The sequence below is a fragment of the Symphalangus syndactylus genome, chromosome 24 (assembly GCF_028878055.3).
Source record: "Symphalangus syndactylus isolate Jambi chromosome 24, NHGRI_mSymSyn1-v2.1_pri, whole genome shotgun sequence".
NCBI lineage: Eukaryota > Metazoa > Chordata > Mammalia > Primates > Hylobatidae > Symphalangus > Symphalangus syndactylus.
Genome location: NC_072446.2, coordinates 70,362,575 through 70,387,482, shown reverse-complemented (window position 1 = coordinate 70,387,482; position 24,908 = coordinate 70,362,575). Strand labels below are relative to the sequence as shown.

The 24,908-nt window shown below is 40.6% G+C and overlaps 1 protein-coding gene across 2 annotated transcripts in view; it reads right to left on the bottom strand.

Moving 5' to 3' along the window:
- Nucleotides 1-24,908, bottom strand: part of GPCPD1 (glycerophosphocholine phosphodiesterase 1) — a 69,271-nt gene that overhangs the window by 18,213 nt on the left and 26,150 nt on the right. For both annotated transcript variants that reach the window (XM_055265074.2, XM_055265075.2), the window contains 10 exons: nucleotides 23,360-23,401; nucleotides 18,921-19,044; nucleotides 17,288-17,519; nucleotides 14,109-14,271; nucleotides 13,703-13,835; nucleotides 12,017-12,071; nucleotides 8,203-8,295; nucleotides 5,592-5,669; nucleotides 4,841-4,880; nucleotides 1,519-1,580 (listed from right to left, as the gene is read on the bottom strand). In XM_055265074.2, the coding sequence (XP_055121049.1) occupies nucleotides 1,519-1,580; nucleotides 4,841-4,880; nucleotides 5,592-5,669; nucleotides 8,203-8,295; nucleotides 12,017-12,071; nucleotides 13,703-13,835; nucleotides 14,109-14,271; nucleotides 17,288-17,519; nucleotides 18,921-19,044; nucleotides 23,360-23,401 (1,022 nt within the window). The remainder of the gene's footprint in view (nucleotides 1-1,518; nucleotides 1,581-4,840; nucleotides 4,881-5,591; nucleotides 5,670-8,202; nucleotides 8,296-12,016; nucleotides 12,072-13,702; nucleotides 13,836-14,108; nucleotides 14,272-17,287; nucleotides 17,520-18,920; nucleotides 19,045-23,359; nucleotides 23,402-24,908) is intronic.

The following is a 24,908-nucleotide window of genomic DNA, read 5'->3' as shown; positions in this document are numbered from 1 at the left end:
TTTATTTATTTATTTTTGAGACAGGATCTCTCTCTGTTGCCCAGGCTGGAGTGCAGTGGCACAATCACAGCTCACTGCAGCCTCAACCTCCTGGGCTTAAACCGTCTGCCTGCCCTGGCCTCCCAAAGTGCTGGGATTACAGGAATGAGCCACCATGACTGGCCAAAAATGATGTTTTAAATGCACTAGGATAATGTTCATTGTAGGGGCTCTCTTTTATCACCCTTTTTGCAGATGCTAATACTTAATTACAGAATAATCAATACTTAATTTACCTTTAACCACTGAAATTTTAATGATTTAGATTGTTTTATGAACCCCTAAAGAAATACATACCTAAATATTTTAACAAAATCTTCATTACGGTCACTTCTTTCCTTTCTAAATCATATATATATTTACATACACGTTTTAGCAAGTAGCTAATATACTAGATAAAACCCATTAAGCTAATAAGCTCCACTCCCCAAATAAGAATTTCCACATAATAGTAAACTAAAATTACCTATTTTTGCCTAAGAAATCTACTATACCTGACATGAACAGAAAAAGACAATGAGAAAGACCAGAATTTAGAAACTGGAGTTGGCAGAACAAAAGCAGAGTCAGCATCTCCTCGGCATCTGTCTGGGCTTTCCTGATGCTGTCAAGGGTGTTCCTGTATTAAATTGTATCCAGTTTTTAAGTCTTCATGCTTAGTTTTTGTGTGAAGATCTATTTTTTCAGAGTGAATTTCTGAAATTTCAATATCATCTTAAGTAAGAGGGGCACTTATTTTCTTTGGTTGAACTCACTTTCCTCTCAAAACTAAGGAACAGTTTAAAATATTGTTTAAAAAAAAAAAAAACTGCCTCTCCCATCATCACTTTTCTCTCACTCCTATACCTGTGCCCTCTCCTTCCCATTTATAAACAGAAATACATGGATTTGCTACTCTTACCAAATTAACATACTGAGATGGGAATTTTTATTTATTTGAGTAGAAGTTACTCTTGGGGAAAGAAAAAAAGTTGCACAAGCATACCACACAAGAATGTATCTTGTTGGCTGGGTGTGTTGGCTCATGCCTGTATTCTCAACCCTTGGGGAGGCTGAGGCTGGGGGACAGCAGAAGTCCAGGGGCTTGAATTCCCTTCAGACCAGCCTGGGCAACAAGGTGAGACCATCTCTACAAAAAAAAATTAAAAAATTAGCCAGGCATGGTGGTGCACACCTGCAGTCCCAGCTACTTGAGAGACTGAGTGAGGTGGGAGGATCGCCTGAGCCAAGGAAGTTGAGCCTGCAGTGAGCCCTGATCACGCCACTGCACTCAGCCTGGATGACAAAGTGAGATTGTCACACACACACACACACACACACACACACAGTATCTTCTCTAAAAGGCACCAATGATGACAAATTCATATTAACATTATCTTTAACATAGCCTTTTTAGGATCATTTTAAGAAACAAAAGTAAATTATTCATACATAATAAAGTTAATGATAGCCTTGCCTTGGTTTTCCTCAATAACTTACCATCTTAAGAGAAGGAAATGGCTGATTTTCTGAAAAGGAATTTTCCTCCTGGACCACAGATTCTGAAATTTTAAAATACAAAATCTCAGTAAATAAAATACCACTAAGAGCTTTCTTAAATCCTTAGTGCCAAAAAAACAGGGAAAGAAAGAGAGTGTGTGTGGGAGCAAACGCAAGAGCATAAGTAACTCTGAGATCCGTTTTTTAATTTTTTATAGAGGTAGGGTCTCACTCTGTCATCTAGGCTGGAACACAGTGGCATTATCATCGCTCAATGTAGCCTCAAACTCAAGCAGGGTCAAGTATTGATCCTCCAGCCTCAGACTCCCGAGTAGCTATGCCCACAGACATGCACTACCACATCCAGCTCATTTTTAAAATTTTTTTGTAGAAATGAGGTCTACGTTGCTCAGGCTGATCTTGAACTCCTGGCCTCAAGCAATTCTCCCAACTAGGCCTCTAAAACTGCTGGGATTACAGGAGTGAGCCACCATGCCCAGCCCCTATATGCAGTATTTTTAAAGGCTCTTGTATGTATTAAACATCAAAAACCCATTTTCTAAATAAGCAACCTTCATGAAAACCAGTTTGCAACGATTAATAGACACCAGTCAGTAGACCCAAGAGTGATTACTTTCTTATAAAATTTGTACTAAAGTACTACTCTTTAAAAAGTAGTCACAAGCTGTGATTTTGCTATTTCTCCAGAGAATTAAGAGTTGTGTGATTTTGCTAAGACTACTATTTGAAATACTCAGAACAGCTCAGAAATTACAAATTAAGAGAATATATAGCTACTATTGTGCTTTTGTTATCATTATCAATTAATCAATATAGACTAAAAAAAGAATTATTTTCCAAAAGTGGAAAAAATTAAAATATCAAGTTTTTCTTAAAAACACACACAAAAAACCTGTATTACAAATTCAAAGATAAAATCATGTAAAATTTTCCAGTGGAATAAACTAAAGGTAAAATTCATTTTATTACTAAGACTCATAAAATATCTATAAGCCTATATAGTTATGTTTATGCTCTGGGTGGGGATAATCTTTGGTCTTAAGCACTTCACAATCTTTATAAAGATATTAAAACTGTATGGTTATCATAATTACAGATAAACACCTATATCTATAGTACACCTACTATATATACAGCACCATCAGTCTCTGGGAATATAAAAACATTTTCCTACCCCTGAGGGGCTAACATTCTAGTTGAAAAGGCAGGACATAGTTGAAAATAAAGGATTTAAAATGAATACAATAAGCCTCATATGAATGGCATAGCCATTAATTTCTACGGGAGTAGAAAAGTGAACCTTCCTTCCTTCCTTTCTTTTTCTTTCTTTTTCTTTCTTTCTTTCTTTCTTTCTTCTTTTCCCTCTCTGGCCCAGGCTGCAATCTACTCGGCTTGCTGCTGCCCGCGCCGCGGACTGCCTGGGTCTGCCGGCGCGCGCCACCGCTGCCTGCCTTTTCTCCGTTCGCTGCAGGCACGCGTTCGCCATCTTGGCCACGCCGGTCGCCAGCTCCTCACGCCGAGTGCTCTGCCCGCCTCAGCCTCCCGAGGTACTGGGACTACAGACGGAGTCTCGCTCACCCAGTGCCCGGTGTTGCCCAGGCTGGAGTGCGGTGGCGTGGTCTGGCCTCGCGGCAGCCTCCGCCCCACAACCGCCTGCCTTGGCCTACCAGGGTGCTGGGATTGCAGCCCCTGCCCGGCCGCCGCCCCATCTGGGAGGTGGGGAGCGCCTCTGCCCGGCCGCCCCGTCTGGGAAGTGAGGAGCGCCTCTGCCCGGCCACCACCGTCTGGGAAGTGAGGAGCGCCTCTGCCCGGCCTCCCCGTCCGGGAAGAAGTGAGGAGCGCCTCTGCCCGGCCACCACCGTCTGGGAAGTGAGGAGCGCCTCTGCCCGGCCGCCCCGTCCGGGAAGAAGTGAGGAGCGCCTCTGCCCGGCCGCCCCGTCCGGGAAGAAGTGAGGAGCGCCTCTGCCCGGCCGCCCCGTCTGGGAAGTGAGGAGCGCCTCTGCCCGGCCACCACCGTCTGGGAAATGAGGAGCGCCTCTGCCCGGCCGCCCCGTCCGGGAAGAAGTGAGGAGCGCCTCTGCCCGGCCGCCCCGTCCGGGAAGAAGTGAGGAGCGCCTCTGCCCGGCCGCCCCGTCCGGGAAGAAGTGAGGAGCGCCTCTGCCCGGCCGCCCCGTCCGGGAAGAAGTGAGGAGCGCCTCTGCCCGGCCACCCATCGTCTGGGAGGTGAGGAGCGCCTCTGCCCGGCCACCCATCGTCTGGGAAGTGAGGAGCGTCTCTGCCCGGCCGCCCCGTCCGGGAAGAAGTGAGGAGCGCCTCTGCCCGGCCACCCATCGTCTGGGAAGTGAGGAGCGTCTCTGCCCGGCCACCCATCGTCTGGGAGGTGAGGAGCGCCTCTGCCCGGCCACCCATCGTCTGGGAAGTGAGGAGCGCCTCTGCCCGGCCACCTATCGTCTGGGAAGAAGTGAGGAGCGTCTCTGCCTGGCCGCCCCGTCTGGGAAGTGAGGAGCTCCTCTGCCCGGCCGCCCTGTGTCTGGGTAGAAGTGAGGAGCTCCTCTGCCCGGCCGCTCCGTCTGGGAGGTCTACCACGGAGGCCAGAAGCAATGTGGGGGCTGGACGTGGTGGCTCACGCCTGTGGTCCCGGCACTCTGGGGGGCGAGGCGGGTTGATCACTTCGGGCTAGGAGTTCGAGACCAGTCTGGCCAACTTGGCGAAACATGAAGAATACAACAGACAAACCAACCAACCAACTCAGTGACAACAAAACAGGTCTACCCTGGAGTCATACTCTAATTTTTTCTATTTTCTTCCCTTTCTGATCCTTTATCCCACTTTCTTTTTCTTCCTCTTCCTTCTCCCTCTTCTTTGTCAAATAGAGGATTGAGTTATTATCACTGATCCATAAAAAAAAAAAAAAAAAAAGTGAAGTGAAATTATAAAGGGATGTGGTAGGCAGGACAAAGCTTGCCCACGGTCATAACAGGTAAATGAAGAGCTGGTTCAGATTGATCCTGTAGCCAGATCCTATAGTTGATTTACTTTCCACTTTGTAATGGTTAAGAATCTTGGAAAGATTGATAGGTATTAACACTTTGATCATCAAGCTAAGAAAAGCAATGCAATGGTTACTATACACATATATTTAGTAGAAAACAAATGCAAATTAATTTCTGAACTAGAAAATTACATTTAGAAGGCCCAGTATTATACTCATAAAAATGACCAAGTATGTGCTAAAATGATTTTAAAAATCCTACTAATGCTAACTACAAAAGGAAAACAGTGTTTCCATATTGGTACATACCTTTCCGATCCTTAGATTTCAGTGCAGTCACATGAGTGAGCTAGAAAGCAAACAAACAAAATGAAATCAGAAAGGAGGCCTTAGCTTATGAAGAGATGGTTAACAGAACTATATCTTGAAAAACTAGCAAGATAAAAAAGCCTATAAAATGTAGAACTATCAGTTTAATAAGAATAAGCACTAGCCACTATATATATTTTATATGTGCATACACATATTTAAGATAATGATCAAATACTCAATTAGGGAAGAATATAGAAATTCTTCACTAGATAACTGTTAATAGAGAATCATGCACTTATTTAGGTTCCTAATAGAGATAGGAAGAGGTACCATGTAAAATTACATGATACAAAATATTCAAAGGTATTGGAAATTAACATATATTTACCAACTATTGCATAAAAGGCCTATTGTAAAATAATGACCATTATATGAAGAAGGGCTACTGCAGAGCAGAAGCAACCTAAAGATTAAGAATGAGAAGGGCTAGCCACCATGGCCTACAAAAACTCATGGTCTAGTTCGTTCATAAATACAAAAACCAGTGGGGTCCATGGAAATGGTTGGAGAAGACAGCTGGATCAATACAGAACCCTTCTCCCAAACAGAACAGAATTCCAAAGCACACACTCTACACATTAAATGTTAACAGTCATCCCCATGTGCAAAGAGAACATAACCATATAACAAGCAAGTACAACAGTCCTAAAGCTAAGGGATAATTTACATTTTGTGTTATTATTACTACCTTTAACAACTGGAGTTGGTCAAATGTTAATTCTTTTACTGGAATTTCAAATAATTCAACTGGATCAGCATCAAATTTCTAAAAAAAAAAAAAAAAAAAAGAAAGAAAAAGAAAGAAATAAAGAAATAAAGAAAATTAAAAGTGAGCCCTAAATTATTACTGAATGCTTACAGTAGACAGGCCTAGCAACTCTATTTACTCAACAACGAGAATAACTGTTAGTAGCCATACTGAGCCCATGCAGGACAGTCCTTCTAACCTAACACCACCTCCCAGCCCTTATATTCTCGCTTTCGTTTTTATTGCAGTGTAGAATACCTGGAAGGAAAATGCAGCTGGGAGAAAGGTATAGCGCTGAAGACAACTAAGGATAGAACCAGAAATCAGTCATCTCCCCTACTTCCTGTTATGCTGTCTATACATTTTCTTTGATACTTATCCATAGTACATGACTAGAAATCAATATGAAAGTACTATATAAAATTTATTTCTGTAAGTTTCTAATCTTTTCAAAGACTTCTAAACATTTGATTAAAAACAGCAGACACACCAAATGTCATGAAAAAATTGTCTGATTAGCTATAAACCATAATACTTAAGCACTCTGAGCTATCATGTTTCCCCCACAAGAAAATCTGCTGTATTAGGTTTTAATGTCTATCAAATGATCAGTGTCACTCTGTTGAAGGCACTTCTACAGTAAATGAGTCACCAATAAATCATCTGTCCAACAAATATACTAAAATCCATCACATATATATTCATTCATGTACCTTGGTATGAACCTGTACATGCATAAAGTTTTTCTGGAATATACAAGAAACTATTAAGAGTAAGACAGAACAAGGAAAAACAGGAAAGATTTATTTCTCATTTCATAATCTTCTGAAATACTTATATTTTTTCTAATGAACATGAATTGTTTTTATAAGAAAAACACCAGCTTAAACATCAAAATTCAATATAAAAGTTCATTGCTTTCATTTCTCAATTAACTCATTCAAGTTCAACTTCAGATCAATATATAGCCTAGTGAAAATGAGGCATTAGTAATATTTGAACTCTCATTGATTTTCCTAAGTAAATTGTAGCTCGGCTGGGTGCAGTGGCTCACGTCTGTAATCCCGGCACTTTGGGAGGCTGGGGTGGGCGGATCACCTGAGGTCAAGAGTTTGAGACCAGCCTGGCCAACATGGTGAAGCCCCATCTCTACTAAAAAATACAAAAATTAGCTGGGCGTGGTCCAGCTGCTTAGGAGTCTGCAGTCCTAGATAGGAGGCTGAGGCAAGAGAATTGCTTAAACCCAGGAGGTGGAGGTTGAGCCAAGATCAGGCCACTGCACTCCAGCCTAGGCAGCAGAGCGACACTCGGTCTCAAATAAATAAATAAATAAATTGCAGCTAGATCAATGAATCGCAATCTTGGCTAATAAGAGCATTTATCACTTCACTCTTTCTCATTTATCTTTTCATTATGTTCTTCCATGGCTAAAACAACCTGTTCCATGTGTTTGGTCACTCTACTCATGTAATCTGAATAGATGCACCTCCTTCCTTTCGTCCCTTCCTCCCCTCCCCTCCCCTCCCCTTCCCTTCCTTTCTTCCTTCCTTCTCCTAATACCATTTCACAGAAACAAAAGGGTCCTTTCCTATACATCATATATACATCATAATAATCCAACCCCTAGGAACTCTGATTAAAATTCACCAGCAGGTGGTGCCAGGGTCCTTGTCACACTCTTTAATACAACAGACAGTATCTGGTACAGACAGTGATGTTAGCCAACTAGACTAACTTTAAATCAACTCGGTTGGAAATTAATACCCAACACAGTTTTAGAGTCTAAGTCCCCGAGAAATCACTTGGTTACATAGTATACTGATGTTTAGGGACTATATCATTATCATGATTATGTTCACACAAAAACAATTACAGTTTTTTTAAAGCTATATAAGTTTTTAAATCTCATTCTGGATCCCGCCCATTATGCCCTCTTCTCCATTCTTCTGGTCCCTACTCCAATTCAGGCTTACCTTTCCTGTAGCCCACATTGCTGCTCGCCCTGCCTGCAGTCTCTGTCCTCTGAAATTCCTATTTCATCAGCTACCAAAACATTAGTCTTGAACATTTCCCTTTTCAGCTAAAAAGTATTTCCTACCCCCCTAGCTCTTGAGTCTAAACCTCTTCACTGAGTCCCTCCACCATCTAACTCCAAACCTCTTTTTGAATTTTTCACTGTGGCTCACTAGCCTTATTAATTGAAGAAGCTTGAAGCAGAAACAGCTGGAATCCTAGAAAACAAACACTGTGATATCTTCCTCTCTTGCCTCAATATAGTAGCACAGACAGACCGCTACAGAAACCACCTGGAATGTCCCTTTTCTGTAACATAATAAAGTATATTCAGCAATAGAGCCCTAGTAGTCAGTATTCCCATCTCATCACTGCCTCAATATTGCAAAAGCCTGAGAGGGAAGGACTGGCAGTAATTCACCAAGAAAATGAATTAACCAATTCTATTTAATAAGCAATTAAAAATATAAAAAAACTTCCTAGTTTTTAAACCTTTTACTTAACATTAAGAGTTTGAAATGAAGAAATTTCAACGTACCTTCTTCATAGTCAAACAACAGGTAAGATCATGATATACCACGGGCACAAAGTCCTTTGAAAGGTGTACATCAAATTCTACAAAGGCTGCACCCTGACAGAAGGAAGCAAGTATTTGAAAAACATTGCCTGGTACACAGTACATCTCAAACTGCAAGAACATAAGAAATTTTTGTTCACTATAAAATTACGGACCTGTACAAACTTTTTCTAAAATGTATTCTCTTAAACAATGGCTTTTCTCTTTTGCAAAAGCACAGCTGCTTTTTCCTGGCAAAAAAAAAAAAAAAAAAGACAGAATCACTTCAAAACACCCAGAGGCACCGCAGTGGCAGTAAGACAGCCTTCGGGGCTGTCACTTCTGCAACTGCTATTGGCAGAAAAGGAACCTAACAAGAGCCCTGAGCTCAGGGATCCCTCACATTGCTGCCCACTGCCCCTGCAAACCTTAGCTGCACAGCTAACATGAAAGATTTGGTGAGGGAAGGAATAAGCTGCAAAGCGCCTTAGCTCAGCTCCTTAGGGCACCTGAGCAGTCCACTGTACAGCCTTTCTCAGCAAAATGTCAGTACTGAATGAAAGAGGAAGCCATAACTGCTGATGAACAGACAGAGAAAACACAAACAGGAAAAAGATGATGCTCATGTCCGGTTTCCTAACGAAAGCCAAACAAATGAGGAAGACGTGAATTATAGTTAAAGCCAAATTTCTAAAAAGCAGACCCATACAGAAGGAGCAGGACTGAAATTAATTTAAAGAAAAAAAAAAAAAGAAAAAGGCAGATCCACTCACCCCATGAATTAATTCAGTTAAAGTCTGTATGTCATAAACTGACATGCAAATATGTACCTTTTCTGAAAGAAGGCCAGCTGAGATGGAAGCAAGGTTTGAAAATTCTGTAACACTACTTTACTGAAAAGATGGGTGCATTTCTATCCCTTACACTGGCTCTAAGTTGTCAAGGGGTAGAACTCAACTTGGGAATACACATGGATCACAGACTAGAGTCAAAGGAGTTCGAGTCTGGCGAGGAAGCCTACTTCCTTGCAGACTTCTGAAGCGGGAAACTTAGCACCTCTTATTTTAAACAAGACAATACCAAAACCCTTTCTACCAAAGAGGACAAACCCTACCATTCCCAAGTAGTTCTAACTATTAAACATTTTAAGTTGTAGCTTTCTAATTTGTTTGGTTTTAGACAACCATAATCCTTATAGAAAATAATTTTAGTAGAAGGCAAAACTTAATCCCAAAATTCATTGTGAGGTTTAAGTAATAAGCCAATAACAGACCGAAACATCTTCATAGATATGTATTTAACATTATAATAAGCCAATAATAATTAAAATAACACATCTGAAAATGTGATCCCTGTGAGTTATAAAGGATTTCATTAGAATATGGAAGAAAAAGGCTTAATTAAATCCTCTCTCAAAAAGCACATATCTAAAAATTATTGGAGGAGTGCAGTGGCTCACGCCTATAATGCCAGCACTTTGGGAGGCTGAGGCAGTCAGATCACCTGAGGTCAGAAGTTCAAGACCAGCCTGGCCAACATGGTGAAACCACATCTCTACTAAAATTACAAAAATTAGCTGGGCATGGTGGCACACGCCTGTAATCTCAGCTACTCGGGAGGCTGAAACAGAAGAATTGCTTGAACCTAGGAGGTGGAGGTTGCAGTGAGCCGAAATCACACCACTGCACTCCAGCCTGAGTGACAGAACAAAACTCCATCTCAAAAAAAAAAAAAAAAAATTAACAGGGTCATCACACCGGCATGATGGCTCATGCCTGTAATCCTAGCACTTAGGGAGGCCAAGTGAGGGCATCGCTTGAGCCCACAAGTTCGAAACCAGTCTGAGCAACATAGTGAGATCCTGTCTCTACAAAAAATACAACAATTAGCCAGGTGTGATGACACATGCCTGTGGTCCCAGCTACTTGAGAGGCGAAAGCAGGAGGATCACTTGAGCCCACGAGGTTGAGGCTACAGTGAGCTATGATCCTGCCACTGCACTCCAGTCTGGGTGACCAAGCCATCACGTTTATAGCTAATGAAATGATGTTTAGACTAGCTATGACAGTAAAACTGGCTCCAAATTAATTATAAACTATAGCCCAGTAATAGTAATATCATATTTTCAAAAGAAAGATAAAACAATCTACTAATATTTTAAACATTAAAATTATAATCAATTCAAGATGTCATGAATTTTAAAATGCATTATTTTATACACCACTAAGAGGGGGAAATATGCTGCCGATTAAATTATGACTCAAAGCTAAGTTGTAAACCCACTCCAATTTCCGAGAGGTTAAAATATTTTAAAAGTACACCTTAGAATAGATGTTAGTTCATATAAGTCATAAAGCTAAACACTGACTAACCAAGTTTACTTCCCGAACTATTTTTTACAAGGCAAAGTTGAGGGCATATGGAGTACATTGTGGAAAAAGTGGAAATTAAAAAATGAGACGTTCCTCCATTTTTCCCCTAGTTTCACTTTGGAATGTGAGGCGGTCCAGACAAGTACAGAGGAATAGGGGAGAAAAATCTCAGGTTATTGATTAAAAATGTCCAAATTGCAGTTGCTGAAAATACTAACAGCTAAAAAACAGACTCTAATCCTTTATAACTGGATTTTTAAAAAAAGGAATTAAGGAAGACAGTCGTTGGTATGCAGGGGTGGAAACTGATTTTTTTTTTTTTTAAAGAGATAGAGTCTCGTTCTGTCACCCAGGCTGGAGTGCACTGGACATATCATAGCTCACTGTAGCCTCAAACTCCTGGGCTCCAGCAAAGCTCCTGCCTCAGACTCCCAAGCAGGTGGGACTACAGGTACGAGCCACCACACTCAGCTGATACACTTCTTTCAAGTGTTACATAAAATCACCATCAAATCTTTCCTTCTTTTTTTTCTTTTTTGAGACTGAGTCTCACTCTGTCATCCAGGCTGGAAAACGGTGGCATGATCTCAGCTCACAGCAACCTCCACCTCCCAGATTCAAGCAATTCTCCGGCCTCAGTATCCCAAGTAGCTGGGATTACAGGCGCGGGCCACCACGCCAGGTTAATTTTTGTATTTTTAGTACAGGCTGGGTTTCACCATGTTGGCCAGGCTGGTCTTGAACTTCCAACCTCAGGTGACCTGCCCATCTCGGCCTTCCAAAGTGCTGGGATTACAGGCGTGAGCCACCACACCCATCCCATCAAATCTTTCTAAAGGCATTTTTTTCCAAAGTGAGTATCTGAATAAGCACATTATTCAGGTAGTGAAAACCAATGCTTAGTGGGAACTTTTTTTTGTCTCAATTACTCAAAATTTATTATCTCAAAAAAGGATGCTGGTTCGGCACAGTGGCTGATGCCTATAATCCCAGTACTTAGGAAGGCTGAGGCGGGAGGATCGCTTGAGCCCAGGAGTTTGAAACCAGCCTTGGCAACATAGTGAGACCCTGAATCTACAAAAGAAAAAAAAAATTTAAAAATTAGCCAGGCATGGTGGCACATGCCTCTAGTCCCACTACTATGGGGGCTGAGGTTGGAGGACTGCCTGAGCCCAGGAGGTTGAGGCTGCAGTAAGCCATGTTCGCACCACTGCATTCCAGGCCCAGGTGACAGAACAAGACCCTGTCTCAAAAAAAAGAAAAGATGCTTATAGTTCTATTGTCTTCATCCCAATCTTCACCATGGATCTGAATATAAATGCCAAGAGATATTCCCCTTTCTAACTATTAATAAAAACTGGAGGACACTCCCTGATCCATATTTCTCTACCTCAGCAGTCTAAAGTTGTTTAAAGGTTACTTACATGACTAGCAGCATTTCTTAAAGAAGCAATAGTATTTTCTTGAACTTTAGCCAGCCTGAAAAGAAGAAATACAGTTACCATAGACTATAGAGAAGATAAAGAAACAAATGTAATAAACAAGCAAAGTGTACTTTCAACAATGGGAAATAGTACTTATTCTGTATTTTGAGGCCAATTTTGACATCCCCAAAATATGACTATGGCTGTCACTAGGAATTTATTCCTTAAATGCAAGCTCTAACAATGATAGATATTTACAAGCTGAATACTGACATAGCCAACACAACATACACTTACCCTGTACTATGGACTTTTTTCTTGGAGACATGCAAAGTGATCAATAAAAACAATCCTTTTCAATGGCAGAAGAAACAGACACGTAGAAACCTGCTCCTTGCAATACAGCCTCCAAAGGACTTAATACTGACAGACAGTGGGGGAATGAGAAACAACTGACACACATATAGGATAGAAGTATGGAAACTCTATTAGTAAGAACAGAAAGGTGGAAAATGTACTGTTTAAGATGGGGCCTGAGAGGTTAGGTGCGGTGGCTCACGCCTGTAACCCCAGCACTTTGGGAGGCTGAGGCAGGCAGATCACTTGAGCTCAGGAGTTCAAGACTGGCCTGGGCAACAAGGTGAGATCTGGTCTCTACAGAAAAATGCCAAAAAAATAGCTGGGCGTGGTACCACGTGCCTGTGGTTCCAGACACTGGGGAGACTGAGGTGGGACAATGGCTTGAGCTCCGGAAATTGAGGCTGCAGTGAGCCAAGAATGTGCCACTGCACTCCAGCCTGAACGACAGAGACTCTGTCTCAAAAACAAACAAATAAAAAAGGCAGAGGCGGGTGAGGGTGCTTCTTCCTTAAATAGTTTTTTTTTTTATAGACCTTAAAATTAAAAGAAGGGGAAGACAACTATTCCAGGCTATAATCTAATGTCTGTTGAGAAGAGAGAGCATCTTTCGGTTGAGGTCTAAGTTAACTAATATTCCTTGAGTTTAGTCACACTTTTCTTTTTTTTTTTTTTTGAGACGGAGTCTCGCTCTGTCGCCCAGGCTGGAGTGCAGTGGCGCAATCTCGGCTCACTGCAAGCTCTGCCTCCCGGGTTCACGCCATTCTCCTGCCTCAGCCTCTCCGAGTAGCTGGGACTACAGGCGCCCGCCACCACGCCCGGCTAATTTTTTTTGTATTTTTAGTAGAGACGGGGTTTCACTATGGTCTCGATCTCCTGACCTCGTGATCCGCCCTCCTCGGCCTCCCAAAGTGCTGGGATTACAAGCGTGAGCCACTGCGCCCGGCCCTAGTCACACTTTTCTAGACTTGGGATAATGTTGTCCAAACCCTTCCATTTTATAGATGCGCAAACTCAGACTCAGAGAGGGCAACACGTCAAAAGTAAGGACCATGACACAGACACACACACCGATGCTATCAAAGCTTTCTGCATCAAGCTTTCATTCCTGCCTTTCTACTTTTAATGTCTTCCTCCTTATCAATTCAGTAGATATATTAAAAAACTGACCAGAATCTTAAGGTTGGTCTCTAACCCCAATTACCAAATTACATTAAATTCCCTTGGTAAGTAATAAAAACATCATTTGACCTTTGCTGAGAAAACCAGTGTAACTCTACCAAACATGAGCTACACCAAATGCTAATCCTACTCAAATATTCAACTTACTGGGCAGTTGTTGTAGAGTTTCCTGCACCTCGATGGCCAACATCCAATGGTATTCTTGGCTTCCAATACTTGGAAAATGAAGATTTCATGTCACAACTGTATCCTGGTAATGGCTTAATAATTATATAGTCAACTTTCATAGGAAAAAAGAGGGAGGAACAAAAATAAAAATGATTAAAAGGTCCATTATGAGCTGAATTATATTTAAATACCACTCAAGTCAGCTTTATCAGTTTCTATCGAACAGAAAAAAAAAAATCAAGATTCAAAACGTAACAGACATGCTCCTTAAATTGATACTAGAGCAAGTTATTAATTTCATCTTTATCATTATCAAATACTTAATTTGAAACTAATTAAAATTCTAACTTAACCTTGGGTTATTTGGCAGTGTCTTCAACCTTACCTCTCACTTTGCCTATTGTTTTCCTGGAATTTCTGCTCATGATGGGAAGAGTAAGAATTCCAGCACTCTTTCCACTCTCAGCAATGGTGGATGATAAGAGACAAGCTGTACCCACATGTCCAGGAAGGGCATCACCCTGAACTATGTGCTCACTGAGATCTTCCTGAAAAAATGAGATTTAAAATAATCTTAATTTTTAAACTTCTATATTACATACATACATATATATATACACACACACACACATATGTATCTCCTATATATGAAATGTGTATATATATATATATTTTTTTTTTTTTTCATAAAAACTTCAGTATTTTCGGCCGGGGTCAGTGGCTCACGTCTGTAATCCCAGCACTTTGGGATGCCGACGCAGGCGTATCACAAGGTCAGGAGTTTGAGACTAGCCTGGCTAACCTAATGAAACCCCGTTTCTACTAAAAATACAAAAAATTAGCCGGGGATGGTGGTGCATGCCAGTAGTCCCAGCTACTCGGGAGGCTGATGCAGGAGAAATGCTTGAACCCGGGAGGCGGAGGTTGTGGTGAGCCGAGATCGTACCACTGCACTCCAGCCTGGACAACAGAGCAAGACTCCATCTCAAAAAAAAAAAAAAATTCAATATTTTCAATTTAAAGATCAAAAACCTCACTTAAAGTCAACTGAGAATCTCTGGGGTAGAACTGATAAGAAAGAGATACAATCAAATTTATATTCAAGTGACTTGATGGCTTCTCTATGATTAAATACATTTTCTTTGTACATTTTAAAATATATATATTTTTTGAGACAGAGTCTCATTCAGTTTAAATTTAAAGCACTGCTCGAAAATTTCTAATCACTTTTATGTTGTTGTAAGACTAAGATATATTTGTAGTGAATTATTATTATTATTATTTTTTGAGATAGCGTTTCACTCTTGTTGCCCAGGCTGGAATGCAATGGCATGATCTCTGCTCACCGCAACCTCCGCCTCTCAAGTTCAAGCAATTCTCGTGCCTCAGCCTCTCAAGTAGCTGAGATTACAGGCATGCACCACCACGCCCAGCTAATTTTGTATTTTTAATAGAGACGGGGTTTCTCCATATTGGTCAGTCTGGTCTCGAACTCCTGACCTTAGGTGATCCACCCGCCTCAGCCTCCCAAAGTGCTGGGATTACAGGCGTGAGCCACCGTGCCTGGCCCTATTTGTAGTGAATTTTTAACATATTCTCTAAAAATGTGTCTACACAAGTGTCACAAGGGATAGCAACTCTCTAGGAAACCAAATACTATACTCACTTTGAGATTACACTGGATATTTTATCAGCCTAGTCTATGAATAAAACACTATTACAAAAAATGCTAAACAAAGTAAAGGGAAGGTAGGACATTCAAGATATAATTTATTAAAACATAGGTTTATTAAAAGGAAGCAACAAGAAAATGTTCAGGCCAGGAGCAGAGGCTCACACCTGCAATCCCAGCACTTTGAGGGGCCGAGGCAGGAGGATGGCTTGAGCCCAGGAGTTCAAGACCAGCCTGGGCAACAAAGACCCCATCTCAACAAAAAAAAAAAAAAAAAAAAGTTTTTGTTTTTGTTTTTTTTCTGAGACGGAGTCTTGCTCTGTCGCTCAGGCTGGAGTGCAGTGGTGTGATCTTGGCTCATTGCAACCTCCGGCCTCCTGGGTTCAAGCAATTCTCCTGCCTCAGCCTCTCAAGTAGCTGGGATTATAGTCATGCGCCAACACGCCTGGCTAATTTTTGTATTCTTACTCTTGACCTCGTGATCTGCCTGCCTTAGCCTCCCAAAGTACTGGGATTATAAGCATGAGCCACCACACCTGGCCAAAAAAGTTTTTTTTTAATTAGCTGGGTGTGGTGGTACACACCTGTAGTCCCAGCTACTTGACAGGCTGAGGCAGAAGGATCACTTGCGCCCAGGAGACTGAGGCTGCAGTGAGCCATGATCATGTCACTATACTCCAGCCTGCGCAACAGAGCAAGACCCCCTCTCCAGAAAAAAAAAAAAAGAAAAAGGAAAAGAAAAAAGGAAAGAAAAAGAAAGAGGCCGGGCATGGTGGCTCACGCCTGTAATCCCAGCACTCTGGGAGGCCGAGGCAGGCGGATCACGAGGTCAGGAGATCGAGACCATCCTGGCTAACACGGTGAAACCCCATCTCTACTAAAAGTACAAAAAATTAGCCGAGCGAGGTGGCAGGCGCCTGTAGTCCCAGCTACTTTGGAGGCTGAGGCAAGAGAATGGCGTGAACCCCAGGGGGCGGAGCCTGCAGTGAGCTGAGATCACGCCACTGCACTCCAGCCTGTGCAACCCCGAGACTCCGTCTCAAAAAGTAAAAGAAAGAAAGAAGTCATCAAAAATTCATACTTTTATAATACAGTCCCACAGATCTTACTGCTTAAGATTAGATTTTTTAAAATCCATCCTGAATTCTGTTCTCAAGAAACTGGCTGGGGGCTACTGGTGTTCAAGACATATTCCCTACCCTCCAAGATTTAAACTCTAATCTAGTATAAATGGGTGTGGAGGTGGAGCTGGAGGTTAAGGAAACCACTACATATCACTACCGAGCCAGGCCCACAGCAGTAAGGACCTTAGGGGATGTACCAGGTATTATGTGTTGGGGAAATATGAACAGCCAGTGATCTACAAGCACTAGTATCACACGTAGCTCCAGAAAGTTAGCAGCACAGACTGTCAATAACGTGGCACAAGCTTTACAATTTCATTACATATTTACAATATCAAGTTGCAAGTCAGTCCCATCAACAAATCCTAATAAAGTACCTCAATAAATGACAGGCTTCCATCATAGTGAGAACTCAATCACGCTTGTTACAGCGGGATGCCCGCCAAGAGGTACAAAGCCTGCCCTGGTCTCTATTGGCCACTGAAGGTTCCTTTGGATACAATTCATTTACATTTAGATTATTTAGCAGACAGGCATCAAAGACATCTGGTCTTGATTTGAAACATCAATACTGCTGTTCTCTTAATTATATTCTTAATAGTACTTGAAGATGACAACTCTAAGTTTTTTAAGCTTAACTGTACAGAGGAGCACACCTCCAAAAAGTTAGCTTTACACAAATTAGACTAAAATAAAAATCAAAACCAACGTTAAAATAAGCTTGTCCCTGCATTCTTTCTCAATCCCCTCACTGCAGTAACTACTCACTTCAAAAAAATCAAAGATTAGTTCCAGGTTATCTGGTTCCATCGTCTGTATGCTGTACTCTGTCCAACGATCAGGCTGTAAGCCATAACCACACTCCGGCTGTGAATGCCTGCACTTGAACTCATTGTCACTTATTAAGGATATCTCCAAGCTATTGGACATTTTGTGGAGTACAGTGGGAGATACCCTATCATCATCATCTTCCTCCAGGCCTTCTAGGGTCAGCTTCACCCTACGTAATAAAAAAAAAAATAATGAGATGCAAGAAGTGGCAGAAAAGAAAAACTCATACAAATGTTGCCTAAATTCTACATTTTAAAGTGCCCCCAAATATGCTAAATCTTCAAATAACAAAAATAATGTAGTATGCAAAGATTACACATACTACAGGTTAAGGAATTAGGTGTGTTTTATAAAATACTGATGTTATTATCTACAAATATTTTTGCAAAGTATTAAAATGGGATAAATGACCATTATGCCTACTAAGGTTGTTGATTCTTTCATTAAAAATAAATAAATAAATAAATCTAGAGCTGGGCCGGTGGCTCACGCCTGTAATCCCAGAATTTTGGGAAGCTGAGGCGGGAGGATTGCTTGAGCTCAGAAGTCTGAGACCAGTCTAGGCAACATGGTGAAACCCCATCTGCAAAAAATATAAAAATTATCCAGGCATGTGTCATGTGCCTGTAGTCCCAGCTACTCGGGAGGCTGAGGTGAGAGGATCACTTGAGCCTGAGAGGTGGAGGTTGCAGTGAGCCGAGACTGCACCACTGTACTCCAACCTGGGTGACACGGCCAGACCCTCTCTCAAAAGAAAGAATATATATATCATTAAACACATACAATATTCAAAAATTTTCTGTGTGGAAAATTTTTCATTTTCAAGACACAATAAAATTTAGAACACTGAAGAGTATTTCCAAAAAATATTTTCTCTTTATGGCATTCTTATGTAGCAGACAATCATTTCCATTATATCAATTTTTTCTTTATTTTTGGAGACAGAGTCTCGCTCTGCCTGGAATGCAGTGGTGCGATCTCGGCTCACTGCAACTTCCGCCTCCCGGGTTCAAGCGATTGTCCTGCCTCAGCCTCCCAAGCAGCTGGGATTACAGGTGCCGAACAGCATGCCCAGCTAATTTTTGTATTTTTAGTAGAGACGTGGTTTCACCATGTTGGCCAGTCTGGTCTTGAACTCCCGACCTCAGGTGATCTGCCCACCTCGGCCTCCCAAAGTGCTGGGGTTACAGTTGTGAGCCACCGTCCATTGGCCTCGCAAAGTGCTGGGATTACAGGCGTGAGCCACCACACCCGACACATTATATCAATTTTAAAACAAACTATTGCTACACTACGAAAATTTAAATAGAAACTATAAAAATACATAAGCTTAGAAAACCACTTATCTATATAAACAAATGTTTTCTGGTTCTACATGTAGAGATTAAGACTAACTGCAACTGTAGCAATCTGAGCAGGGATAAGAAGTTCACTATTACAAAGCCCTGTAGTTACTAGAATATGTAACATTATCCCAAACTGTACACTTAAAGGCTAAAACCAATTGAGTCTGAAATCTACAGCACTAGTGAAAACAAATGGCCTAAGTAACACATAAACATGGTCATACCTAAATCTAGATTTTTTTAATTTTTTCTTGGTTATTGAGACAGGAGGTTTTTCAGAATAATGCAAACGTAATCTTATTTCAGTCTGACATGTCAGCCATCCAGAATCCAGAGTTTCAACACCATCTGACAGAATAAATATGAAGAACAGTAATTATTATACATGTTTTTTTAAACAACATCATAAGTACCTATATGGATTGATAATTCTAGTTCACATTCACTTTCTTTTTTTTTTAACCTCCAAAGGAAATACATTTTTTAATGAGATCTAATCCATGATTTGTTTCCTAGACCCCTGCCTAAACCGTTGTTCATATGCAACCCAAGGGTGCCAAAGGTAAAAATCTGAAGGAAAAGAATCCTTTCCGCAAGTAAGTATTTTTAGAATAACAATAAAAATAGAATTAACTTTTTTCCTTTCTAAATATGAAAATAGGCCAGGCATGGTGGCTCACGCCTGTAATCCCAGCACTTTGGGAGGCCGAGGCAGGCGGATTACAAAGTCAGGAGATTGAGACCATCCTGGCTAACACGGTGAAACCCCGTTTCTACTAAAAGTACAAAAAAATTAGCCAGGCATGGTGGCAGGTGCCTGTAGTCCCAGCTGCTCAGGAGGCTGAGCCAGGAGAATGGCACGAACCCAGAAGGCAGAGCTTGCAGTAAGCCAAGATCGCGCCACTGCACTCCAGCCTGGGCGGCAGAATGAGACTCCATCTCAGAAAAAAGAAAAGAAAAAGAAAATAATCCCAAAATAATGAATCATTGTGAACAGGCAGATTTAGAATACATATTCCAAAGGCCTTCAGAAAAGATCCTGGTTCTATCAATACCATCTTTGAAAAAAATCTAAAAGGAATCGATTCCTTTTTTTTTTTTTTTTGAGATAGAGTCTTGCTCTGTTGCCCAGGCTAGAGTGCAGTGGCATGATCTCAACTCACTGCAGACTCCACCTCCCAGGTTCAAGTGATTCTCATGCCTCAGCCTCCCAAGTAGCTGGGATTATAGGCGCCCACCATGCCCAGCTGACTTGTATTTTTAGCAGAGACAGGGTGTCACCATGCTGGCCAAGCTGGTCTCAAACTCCTGAACTCCTGATGTCAAGTGATCTGCCTTCCTCAGGCCTCCCAAAGTGCTGGTATTACAGGCATGAGCCACCTCACCCTGCCCACATTCACACTGTAATAATGCATTGAGGTTATATAACACTGGTACTCTTCTCCCCAAAGCAAATATACAGGTAATCTTAAATTCTTCATTAAAATATAACTTTTATATGAAGTAGGGGGAAAAATTAAATGAATATTAATAATTAGCTATGCTGTCACAACACAAATAAATTAAAATATTCATATTCATATTGAATCCATGACTAAAATAATACAAATCTATTTCAGAAAGAGCACACGCTCCAAGATAGCATCTAACCTAGCAATTGTTCTACTAGGGATCACTGTTACACTTCCAAAGCGTCACTTTAGATACTCAGCTGCAACTAGTTATGCCACTAGTGCTGGGGGTCTGAGATATCAGAAGGTAAGAACAGAACTGTGAGTCAATTCCATATTCTCAAATTTATATATTCTGCCATAAATAAACTGCATGATCGTGACAACACTGTTGGCATTAACTTGAAGCTACTCACCTACTTAACATAGGTAATAAAATGTTCATAAATACCAGAGAAGCTGTCAACTGTTTTGGATCTAAGCTTTTTCATCAACAGGGTTAAAATAAATAAATACCAAGAAACTTCTCTCCTTAGAAATTCTCTCCTAACTTAAGAATGCTTAGTAATTGTGGGACTTTAACCTTTTTTTTTTTTTTTTTTTTTTTACAGAAAAGACAAAGTGAGACCATGCATTACAGCTCAAGCAAAACTACTCCATAAAGCACTCCAAAACATGTAGTGTAAATATTACTTATGAAGTACTAAAGACTCTAAAACAACATAAAGCTATTCAAGTACTGTACACTGTTTTCTGATGTAATATAAACAATCCCAAACAAAATCAAGGAAAAGATGTCAAATTCCTATGTAAATACTGCCAGAGCATGTTCATTTCTACCACACAGAAACATACACACCTAATAAAAACCACAACCAAAACATTCCGGCCTGTTCTTTCCTATGCTTAGCAGGAAAGCAAACTGGCTATCAGCAATTTATCTCTGATTCAGAATCAGTACAAACACAATTCCGCCCACCCTCTTTCCACTTTTTGACTCCTACAGTACAGCATCCAAAATGAGGATGCAGGCCGGGCACGGTGGCTTACGCCTGTAATCCCAACACTTTGGGAGGCCAAGGCAGGCAGATCACTTGAGGTCAGGAGTTTGAGACCAGCCTGACCAACATAGCAAGACTAAAAATACAAAAATTAGCCAGGTGTGGTGGCACTCACCTGTAGTCCCAGCTACTCAGCAGGCTGAGGCAGGAGAATTGCTTGAACCCAGCAGGTGGAGGCTGCAGCGAGCGGAGATTGCGCCACTGCATTCCAACCTGGGTGACAGAGCAAGACTCCATCTCAAAAAAAAAAAAAAAAAAAAGAGAGAGAGAATGCAGTTTAGTATAATAGCCCTGATACACTGTAAGAATTCCAGCCAGGTGCGGTGGCTCACACCTGTAATCCCAGCACTTTGGGAGGACGAGGCAGGAGGATCACCTGAGGTCAGGAGTTCAAGACCAGCCTGACCAACATGGAGAAACCCCGTCTCTACTAAAAATACAAAATTAGCTGGGCGTGGTGGTGCATGCCTGTAATCCAAGCCATTCAGGAGGCTGAGGCAGAAGAATCACTTCAACATGGGAGGCGGAGAGTGTGGTGAGCCAAGATTGTGCCATTGCACTCCAGCCTGGGCAACAGGTGCGAAAACTCCATCTCAAAAAAAAAAAAAAAAAAAAAGAATTCCAGTCACCCAGCTGGGCATGGTGGCTCATGCCTGTAATCCTAGCACTTTGGGAGGCTGAGGTGGGTGGATCACTTGAGGTCAGGAGTTTGAGACCAGTCTGGCCAACATGGCAAAACCTCATCTATACTAAAAAAAATGCAAAAATTAGCTGGGCATGGTGGCAGGCGCCTATAATCCCAGCTACTCAGGAGCCTGAGGCAGGAGTATCACTTGAACCTCGGGGTCGGAGGTTGCAGTGAGATGAGATTGCACCACTGCACTCCAGTCTGGGCGGGCCGGGGTAAGAATTCCAGTCACTGAAGAAAATTAGAATTCTCAGGATATAGTATTTACTAAAACAGAAAGTACACAAATAACATTTTCAACATATTCAGAAGTTAAAGCATTTTCTACTCTATCTCAAATTAACTTTTAAACATTCGGCCAGAATTACTAGAACACTTTGGTTAGTCTGAATTTTACTGTATATGCAGACATACAAACACACAAAATACACAAACTTAGCCTAAGTGTAACATTTCACACTTTAGATATTTAGAAACATTAATGTAATTTCAAACATAAAAGAGGTAAAAGGCTATATTAGCAGTTCAGTATACTACGCACTTTTAATTATATTAATATCATATACCTGAAATTGCTAGTCAAATAAAAACCAAAAGGATAACATTTTAAAGTGCAAGAATTATATTAGAGCCGGGCACGGTGGCTCACGCTTGTAATCCCAGCACTTCGGGAGGCCGAGGCGGACGGATCACGAGGTCACGAGATCGGGACCACGATGAAACCCCGTCTCTACTAAAAATACAAAAAAATTAGCCGGGCGTGGTGGCGGGCGCCTGTAGTCCCAGCTACTTGGAGAGGCTGAGGCAGGAGAATGGCGTGAACCCGGGAGGCGGAGCTTGCAGTGAGCCGAGATTGCGCCACTGCACTCCAGCCTGGGCGATAGAGCGAGACTCCGTCTCAAAAAAACAAAACAAAAAAAATTATATTAGAAACTAATTATTTAACAGTAGGGATTTGTTTTTTGGATCCAGCCTCTATTTTCAAAATCATACTACAGTCATGCATTGCTTAACAATGAAGATAAGTTCTGAGAAATGCGTCATTAGACGATTTCATTGCTGTTTATGTAAGTACAGGGAATGTACTTACACAAACCTAGATGGTGTAGCCTATTGCTCCTAGATTCCAGCACTGTATAGCATACTGAATACTACAGGCAACTATATAACACAATGGTAAGCATTTGTGTATCTAAACACATCTACACATAGAAAACATAATGTGCTGTATTATAATGTGTCATACGTTACGACAGCCGTGATGTCACTTGGCGACAGGAATTTTTCAGCTTCATTATAATCGTATGAGACCGCTGCTGCATGTGTGGTCTGTCTTTGACCAAAATATCGTTATGCAGCACATGACTGTATGTTCTATTTTCCTGTGCTATATAATTCCAATGAAATGTAAAGTAACATCTCAATCATTTCAGTAAACATTTAAGTAAGTCAGCCTCACTTACTGTGGATTCCAAATTGTCCATCGTCAATAATAATTTCGCTTTCTAGAATTTAAGGAAAATAGAAAATTTAGTTAAAACTCTTGATGCATACCCAATGAACAACTGAGAAATTACCCACCTTAAATATCATTTATAATATTAAATCTACAGCTTAAAAGCAGCCCAAGGTGAATAAGCATATTTATTGTAGCCCACAATAAAGAATTCCCTTTAAAGGAGGCTAGCAAACAGTAATAGTTCTTACATACTTCGTTGATTGTCCATTATGTTAAAAGGAACAAAAAGAAAACTCTTCAGAAAGGTGCTCTAGAGGCACTGGGATTAACTTCTACACTAACCAATGTATAAGACTCACAGGTTGCTGGACAATGACAACTCCTTCTTGATTTTCAAACCAAAGGTCTTGGCACAATTAAAATGCTTATTCTTATGTAGTGCATATTCTGAACTTGTCTCAAATATAATTCTCCTCATATCCCAACTATTCACTACTGCCAGTTAAAAGCTTTACAAACAGCATGAACTTACCTGTATGTACAGAGCTGTGAGGAACTACCAAAAGAATAAATGCTAGCACATCCCCTTCTCCTAACAGAAATTTCAACTCAATGAGAAAAGCTGTAAAACCCCACCCTTTGAGTAAAATACAATTTATCTTCCTTGCCTACTTCCCTTCCCAGTTTAAACATTAGTCTGAAATACTTGCAAAATGGATGTGACAGTTCCTAATAAAGATTCTCTGGTAAGTTTCACACAGCTTTTAAGTTCAAAAGTTATATTTCTCAAAAGTATACATTCCTTTCTAAAAGACACAAAATCATCCCAGTTCTCATAATAAAATATATTTAACTGCAAGATGCTTTAAAATACAATTTTTTAAAACATTCATACCTAGTAAGTTCCAACCTCAGTATGGGAATATTATAATTTTAAGTATACTCTCATAAAAATCCTGAATACGCTATCAAAAATGTATTAAAACATACAAAAAGAAAATCCAATAAAGAGGATGGAATGAGATACTGTTTAAACAAGATGTGTCCTTACTCCAGGATAAAGCAGAAACTCCCACTGCTTTCTAATTTAAACCAGAAAACTGGCATCCAGTTATCTTTCAATTTTAACTTTACCTAGAAACTAAAAGATACATTTCTCAGCACTGAGTCAATTTATAGATGAATACATGTGGGTAATTTAACGTATGTGAAATGAACTTCAAATTCGATTTTCAATATGGACAAAGAAGTTCAAAAATACTTGTATGAAGAGAAATGCCATATTTAAGCATAAGAAAAGTGAATGTGTTTAAAAGAAAACAACTTTAAAAAAAAAGAAAGAAAGAAAAAAAAAAACAGAAAACAACTTTCTGAGTAGCAATTCTAGCATAGCCAGCAGGGAATTTAAGAAATTTGAATTCATTCATACAAGTTTATTCAAGTATTTACCAGTTTCTTTAAAAAAAAAAAAAGAAGAAAAAAATAGAATAACTTACTCTATTAATATTCAAAGTTAAAAATTTAAGAATCTTTGTTTTGGATTAATTTTTTCT